At 37.7% G+C, this 8,862-nt stretch overlaps 1 protein-coding gene and 1 pseudogene across 1 annotated transcript; one reads left to right on the plus strand and one right to left on the minus strand.

Annotated features, from left to right (window-relative positions):
* The first annotated feature begins 725 nt into the window (after positions 1-725).
* Positions 726-3,088, plus strand: LOC132608036 (uncharacterized). The gene is made up of 2 exons (XM_060322115.1): positions 726-951; positions 2,690-3,088. The coding sequence occupies exons 1-2, from the start codon at positions 726-728 to the stop codon at positions 3,037-3,039; spliced, it is 576 nt and encodes a 191-aa protein (XP_060178098.1). The 3' UTR covers positions 3,040-3,088.
* A 759-nt stretch (positions 3,089-3,847) lies between these two features.
* On the minus strand, positions 3,848-4,487 carry LOC132608037 (agamous-like MADS-box protein AGL62; annotated as a pseudogene).
* Between the last annotated feature and the right edge of the window lie 4,375 nt (positions 4,488-8,862).

Genomic DNA, 8,862 nt, shown 5'->3' on the forward strand with positions numbered 1-8,862 from the left:
AATCCAAAAGTGAGACTCCTCCTCCATTCCTGTCCCCGAAGCCAAAGCCTCCATGCACATCATCATAACCTCCCGAAATAGGTCCGATGTGTCCATTGAAATCACCTCCCATGAATAGCTTCTCAGTAGGCGGTATGCCTCCCACTAATTCGTCCAAATCCTCCCAAAAGCGCCTCTTCTCCTCGTCGCCTAAGCCCGCTTGCGGCGCATATACACTAATAATGTTCAAAGTGAGTCCTTCAACGACCACCTTAATCGACATCATCCTATCAGTGACTCTCCTAACCTCTACCACCTGATCCCTTAATTCACTATCTACTAAAATGCCCACCCCATTTCTATACTTCGACCTACCAGAGAACCACAACTTATACCCGTCTACCTCCTTAGCTTTAGGACCTACCCATTTGGTCTCTTGGATACAAGCTATATTAATCTTCCTCTTCTGAAGAATCTTAACTAGCTCTATGGACTTCCCCGTTAACGTTCCAATGTTCCAAGATCTTACTCTCAACCTAGACGCTCCTTTAACCCACTTACCCCTCCTAACCCTCGCCCCCGTCCCTGAACGAGAACATGACCCTAGTCTACCATCACTAAGTAAAGCCACGAAAATGAGTATGAACTAATAAACTATTCAAAAGTCTAAAGTTAGCAAAAAATGTAACTACAAGTGTATGGACAAATAATGAATATGGCAACCGGAGGTACCAACTCCAGTTGAAATGAACCTGCTCGCCGCAGAAAAACACTGTTCAACGTCCGAGTATTGTTCACTGTTCACTGCCGGAGTACTGTTCACTGCCGGAGTACTGTTCACTGTTCACTGTTCACTGCCGGAATTATTTTCACAGAGTCCTGTTTCGAGCAGAGAAGAGGGGGAACAAGAAAAGAAAAAAGAAAAAAGAAAAAAGGAGAGAGAGGGCTGGCCGGAAAATGGTGCCGGAAAAAGTCTCCGGCGATGACGCAGCTGTGTTCCAGCAGCGCCAGGAGCAGATAAAAAAGGGGAAAAGGAGAAGAGAAGGAGAAGAAGAAGAGAAGAAGAAGAAAAGGAAAGAGAGAAAGAGAGAAAAAAAAGTAGATCTGGCCGGAAAAGAGGCCGGCGTTACCTGATCACCGGAGTTACCTGGTCGCCGGACGCGGTCTGATCGCCGGATGTGGTGGCAGGTGGGGTGGGGGGAGGGAGATGTTACCGTTGATGGTGGAGGAGAGAGAAGAGAGAGAAGAGGGAAGATTTGGCATTCAAATTTGGTATAATGGGGACGCATAGTTTAAACCAAAACCAATCAAGACCGTCCCAAGTGCTGATAATGATTAACACTAAAGTGTATGAAATTGCCCAAATCTACTTGGGCTCCAAGCTCTCGACCAACACTGTTGCTTCACAAAATCCTAACTATTATTGTTGCTGTTAGCTTACACGAACCCTGTTAAAGTTAGGACCAAACCTGGCCACTTTTTCAACTATATATTAGGACCAAAATATTTATATATACTTAAGGGATTATGCTGGTTTTTTCCTCTTTCATAGGTAAGCCCATACTTATTTCCACGGTTTCTTTTAACTGCGACCCTTTGCTCATAATGTTGATGCAATTTCATTGAATTGCGATTGAGACTTGCTGGAATTATCCATGTGACCTCTAAGAATCTTCATAATTATGGTGCTAACTACTAAATAACTTACTTTCCAACATTGTTTGAGGCTCATCTAAGTGATTGACATATTGAACATGTTGAAATCTTTTCTTTCAATATGTATGTAGACAAGGGGCCTTTCAACTACTGAATCCTGAATTTACACAGACTAATCACTAGTTGGTGTATAGGATTATAGTCATTCTTGGGACAAGATATGTGACGGGGTTGTTTCCCTTGCAGTTGGTGGCCATATTACTTGTGAACCAATTGGTGAAGCCAGCTGTGACATGGGCATGCTTGTTATTGACCTGCAAGAGTCAGGATTATTTGTTTGAGTTGCCAAACCATGTGATGGTTTTGCAAACTTTTTTTTTTCTGGTGTAGTCTTCTGAGCGTCAGAAAAATTAGATTATAATTGACAGTTGCATCTATCTTAGGTCCTTGATTTTCCTATGTGGTTTAGTCTGGAGGTAGGCCACCTTGTTTGAGTGCAAGCTACGTTATCTACACAGGGACATTCCCTTTCTGTCGGCTTAAGTGGTCGAAGCATTAAACTGCTTAATGCACATCTAATAGAACTACCCTGTGGGTTATATATCTTCACTGGGGATAATTCTTCCCACGGTTTTATTCATGCTCATCTTAGGCTCTTGTTCTTTGCTCGTATCAGTTTACTCTTTCAAACGAGAACTTTATGAAATTTTATTGACTACGGCACTCTTAAGCGTCTCAATTTCAGGCAAAACAACATCAAATGGATTAATCTCAACGTCCCAATTAAACCATCACTGCCATTTTGATTAACACGGAAATCAGATCCAGTGCTAGAACGGATTGACTTGCCAGCTCCAGCTACGTTATCTACACAGGGACTCCATCATTTAATGTTTATGAAATCGTAAATAGGCTTTCAGATCTGTAAACCATTTACGATGTGTTTAAATTTCTAACAAGTGCTTCATTTGGCGTTGTACAGGATAAGCCTGACACAATTTTCTCTGGAGCAAAATGGAAAGCTATAACACCCATAGAAGAGGTTGCTGACAAGCCTTTATTAAGCAGTGCTCTGAAGAAAATGTTAACGAGTGGCTTTGTGAACTTTGTCAGGTAAGTGCTACAGATCAACGTGGCCTGAATAACCACCTCCAAGGAAAAAAACACAAATGCAGTGAGGCTGCTTTAGGAGCACAGAAGGACGAGAAAAACAGCAGCATTAGTCTTTTCCCAAAGAAACCAAAATCAGAGGAAGGATCATCAGGTCCAATCGATAATGATCAACCATCAGGTGCAGATGACTTGAGCAAGAATGCATATGAGTTCGGGTGTGAGACATGCAAGATATGGACCAACTCTGAAAAGTTGATGGAGAAACATAGGATAGGAAAGAAGCATGCTTAGCGTATGGGAAAACCTTATTGGTAAGGACAAGCAGTGTTAAGAACAAATGACTGAGCGACATTATTATTTCCTCTTTATGATTATCAAATTGTGTTAAAGCTGTGGAGGAATGATGTTGTGCAAATGTGGGAGTTTCTGTCTACCAACTAGTAGCTTATTTTTATTGTTAAGGAAATTGGATGTTATCAATATTACCTTTGGATGCATGTTGATTTTCGTCTCTATCTCTTTATTTGAAATGTTTTTAAGTCTATTCGTTAAGTCAAATTTAGTTTATTAGTATTAGGGTAAAAGTATCCAAGAATTCACAAAGGCTAAGCTCCTGCAGAGAGCCGAATACAAGTGAAACACCCACCATTTTCCAGCTGTACGTTCTGAGAATATTTTAAGGAAAATGGGAGGGGAGGAAGTGCAGAGGAATTCTAGCAAACTTAATTTTAGCAAAATTCTGTTATTTACTAATTCGGTAGTTAGATAACTTTTATTTACCTAAAAGATAGCTACAGGTAACTGCCTATAAATAGGTAGAACCAGTTAACTGAAAAATAAATCGATTAAATTACACTAGTAGTGTAAAAGTTCTTTGCAGTATCATTGTATATGATTTAAATCGGTCTGATAAATAATACTAGCATGATAGAAACGGAAGAAGGTTACACTGTATTAATGTCATTTAATAATGAAACATCTATTGAGATCAGCCAACATCTTAACTGCAATACACAAACTGAGAAATGGAAAACTCAGACCAAAGGCCACCAGTGAGGTACTGGTTAGATTAATTTAACCAAAAGAAGAGTAAAACATATTAAAAGAATCCATGATCATAACCAAAAGTATGGTTATGAGGGTAATTTGAGGCATCCATAACCGGCTTGATGTCATAGTTATCAAACATCTCAGCACCATTCTCAGCTATGAAAGATGAATAATTACTATTCCAACCCATAATCTTGCTTGCTTGGGTGATCACATTCTTTTTCAAGTCTTCCATAGAATTTTTTAATTGCTCAAGCTCAAGATAGGCAAGTTCAGCTACAGGGGCTTCCCACCAATATTGGCTTTGACAAATTTTCCTCATTTGATCAAATGCTCCACTCGTTTTCTTCTCAACTTCAAGCTCATCAAGAATTTGAGTGAGTTTCATGTTGAGCTCACAAACATGGTCATGTCTATGAGCCTCAAAAAGATGAAGTCGATTGAAGATTGGATGAGGATTTCGTGAAAGAAACCTATCGATAAAAACATTTAGTGTGGCCAAAGGAATAAAATTTTCTTGCAGGGGAGAAAACTATGATGGCAATTTCAACACCACATAGTGTACATAGTTCACTAGCTTTCTTGAAAAGTCCTAAACGACGTTTGGAGAGGGTAACTTGGAGATGATTCTTGACTTCTATTTTGGCAATTTTGATCTTTTGCCGACCCGTTCTTGGCTTCTTTGCCATGTCTAAAAGTTTAAAACAAAGACAATTCTTCTTTGAACGGAAGTAAGAGACCAGTTGTGGGGATTGAGATTTGGAATTTACTCCGCAAGCTTTCTACATAATTCCTTTTAAATGTTTTTACTACTATGTCTTTCTTACATTAGCTGATCATGATGTCTTGATTTGGGAGTTACAGTATCTTAGTGTCTTAATGCATTGATAAAGGGAAAGTCAATGCACCTTAGTTGGCATTATCAAAGTAATAATCAATATTCATCATCAAAGTCAACAATATATTCCATATATTTTCCTCACATAAGTCAATAATTTATTCCATATATCCGTTAATCAGTACTTGTTTGAAGTATTTGTATTTTGCAATTGTCAACCCTTTTATTAGTTGGTCCTAACGGAGCTAGTGCGGCTATATAGCCTGTGGCCATTGGCCAAGCTTTTGAAAGTCACAAGTGTTTTTTCTAAAGTGCTAATATGTTAGGAAGTAGAAGTGTTTGACCACCGACAAAGGTTGCGGTGGGATGGATAGAATTCTTCCATCCTTAACTAGAGGTCTCGGAATTGAGCTCTAGATATGGAAAAAATTATGTTACGGAGTGCTTCCTCCTTAGTTGGGCCTTACGCGACACGAATCTGAATTAGTGGGGGCCCCAATGTTGGTACAAGAACCGGACGGGAAAACAAAAAAAAAAAGTGTTTGACCAATCTCTTTAGGATGCTTTTGAGTAGTAACAGAAGCTGCTTTCAACAGTTCAAAAAATAGCTTCTGCGCAAAAGCACTTTTTGAAACCTTAATCAAGCACAAAGTACTGCTTAATATTAACAAAAGTGTTTTTCAAATTGATTAACCAGATAAAACGTGTTTTTTTTTAAATAACCAAATTCTGGAAGCATGACCGAACATGCTATCACCATGTTAATCAACAGGGTGCGTAACCTCTTAAAAATAAAGTATTATAAAGTGAGAAAGAGAGAAATCGTTTACCACCATCAGATAGAAAGATATGATTGGATTTAAGCTATATAGTTTGACATTACTGTAAAGATTTTTTATATTATTAATGTATTTTAATATAAAATAGCAGATTAATTATTATTTTTACCAAGTTATCAGTTAATACTTATCATAGAGAGTGACATATATTACTTTTTAGGTTTTACACAATAAGTGCATATAACCTAAATTTTATGTGGTTACGGTTAGAAATCATTTATTGCATATTAGTGAGTTGTAACCTAAAACCAATCTTGTCAATTCTCTTAGTTGGATACTAATTATGAAGTCGCAACCAGAGTCATTGGGTGGCAATAATTGTAAATATTCTGATGGATTACACATCATAGAAGTTACATAAAATAGAGATAAGGTTGTCAAGAAAGTGTAAAAATTGTCTTGAAGGAAATTGATGGAGTTGAATTCGACTGTTACAAACATTGGAGTTTCAACAAAACAAATGGAAGAGAACATTTCCTATAAGATGCTTCACAATTACATATAAAGCAAATAATGAAGAGAACATTTGCTATAAGATGGCACACAATTACGTCCTCGGAGCAGAAAGCAAATGAAACTATTAAAAAAAAAAGCAATAATTATGTACATAAAATCCCTAATTACAATCCCTTTTAAATACCCCAAGTGTTCTTCATGTTGGGAATAAACCCGCCACAGAAATAATATTTTTACGGTATTTACAGCGGAATAATAATGTAGCACCGTGATACGGTTAATCAACAAGAATAAAAATGACACCAAGATTTTTACGTGGAAACCCAAAAAGGCAAAAAAAACACTGGCTGAGAGGAGCAACTGATATCACTATAGCAAGGATTTTACACTTTGTAGGTCTGAGTAAAATAGTCTAAAGACCACTACACACTCAAAATAAATAACCCTCTTTTAAGATTTTCCCACCTGACTAAAATATTGCTCACACTCTCTATTTTTCCTCACAGACTATTTCTCTATCTGTGAATGCCTCACTCTTCTTTCTCTCTTTGTTTTGTGTGATTACAAATGGAAGAATGACTCTCCATTTATAGGAGACCAAACTTGGCCTCCAAGCAAATAAAAGGAAAAATAAAAAGGATCCAAAATTTGTCATCCACAAATTTTGCTTGCTGTACAAGTTCTTTTGTCATTAAAGCAAATTGACACAGGCCAATTGCAATTAAATAGGATGGACATCATCAATCTCTCTCTCCAGCCCCATTCACCTGAAAAAGGTAACGTCGGGCATCTAGTTTGAGTGTATGCCGACAAGTTCCTTGCCTAGCTCGAACTTGTCTCTTGGTACCACCTTCGTGAACATATCTGAAGGATTCTCACTCGTAGGGATCTTCTTGACCAGCATAGATCCGTCCTCTATCTTTTCTCGAATCCAGTGATATCTCACATTGATATGCTTTGTCCTTGCATGATACATAGTGTTTTTGCTCAAGTCTATTGCACTTTGGTTGTCACAATAAACAACATATGTCACGCCCCGAACCATGGCCTGGGCGTAACACGCCACTCGATGCCTGACTGTATGTGACCGAGCGAACCACATGGCTTGTTGAATCATCATGAGGGATAACATGAGCGGAATATAAAATGAAATATGATGAGCCTTAATAAAACATGAAATATCACCATATAAGATACAGTACTTGTTTAAAACGTAAATGTGGATTGTCATAAAATACTGAGCCAGAGATAGCTATATGACTCTGAATTTGACATAACATAACTAACTAGTCTATGAAACCTCTATCATGAATCTGAACTATAAACATACTTACTGGGACAATGCCCCTAGCATACCTTAACTGCATAACTGACATAAATGTAACTAATGACTAAACCCCGAAGAAGATGAGGCATACCAAAAGCTGATACGTGGATGATCCTACTGAGTAGATGCGTCGTGTTGTAAATTCGTACCTGCATTGTGAAATGCAGGCCCTCGGGCAATGAAATGGGGACGCCAGCTCATTGAATGCGTTGGTATGTAAAACAACTGAATGAAATAAACATGGCACATGAAATAACATGATGAGAGCTAAAATTGAAACTGAAACCTGGTCATGAACATGAACACATACATATACATATACATATATATATATATATATATATATATATATATATATATATATATATATATATATATATATATATATATAACATTAGTAAAAACATTTTAAGCGGGGAGTGCATAAATATAACCGACAACATTAATCACCACGTGGGTACGTGGAGTCTGGTACCTGACCCGACCAGCAGAGCTCTCATACCTTGCCAGGGGTATAAGATATAAACATGGCATGAAAGGATCCAATCAATAAAGCATGAAGGAATCATCCTAAACATGGGTGGAGCGATCCTTATCCTACGGTGGCTAACATTGTTTCAGGCTATTAAAGCCTTCTCGGTAATCTGTACAACTCCCAAAAGCATGAACATAATATAGGTGGCATCTAAGCCCATGGTTTTTCATAAAACGTGACTTGCATTAGACATGGATGAAGTTACATAATATACTTGCACGAAAACGTGTAATCATGTAGAGTGTTTCATGAAAATAACATAGTAATTAATAAATTATATGTAAGAACCCATGGAATGCAAGGGATGGTTTTTTCATAGATTACGGACAGATTCTCAATAACCAAAAGGGAATATTAAGAACATAATAACGAAGTAATCATACAAATATGGTATATCATGGTACATGAACTTAGGGTTATCATGAACATGGCTAAAACCCTAGTTTTGGTGAACTCTTGCATAATCATGGAGGAACGTGGCGTGGGGAAGAACAAAGATGTTCCCACATGTGGATAAAAGCCCTACATACTTGTTAGTGCTCCAAAACTTGCAATAGAATTCCAAAAGCTTAGACCTTGAGCCTTGAGATGTTAGAATTGACTTGGAAGGGCTTGGAATGGCTTACCTTGTTGTTTTGGATTGATGGGAGAAGAAATTCTTTACTAGGGCTTGGAAGTATAAAAAATAGAATAAAAAGGCTGAACTAGGGTATTTATACTTAACTGAGTCGGGGCATTATACGGTCCATTTATACAGTCCGTATAAACTGATCGTATTTAACAATGATTAAAATTCTAGAAACTGAAATTTTCCAAAAGAGTTTTACGGACTGAAAGTACGGTCCGTATAATATTCTATGATCACCAAGTACGGTCCGTATAATATTCTATGATCACCAAGTACGGTCCGTATTAAACATTTTAAAACTTTGGCAGAAACTGGAATTTTCCAACTACTAAACACGAACTGAACGTACGGGCCGTATAATAATATACGGTCTGTATATCTGGACGTAAAAATGGGACTTTGCTGAATTGAGACGAATTTATTCTCAACATTTCTCATCTG

Source organism: Lycium barbarum, chromosome 8 (genome assembly GCF_019175385.1).
Source record: "Lycium barbarum isolate Lr01 chromosome 8, ASM1917538v2, whole genome shotgun sequence".
Taxonomy (NCBI): Eukaryota; Viridiplantae; Streptophyta; class Magnoliopsida; order Solanales; family Solanaceae; genus Lycium; species Lycium barbarum.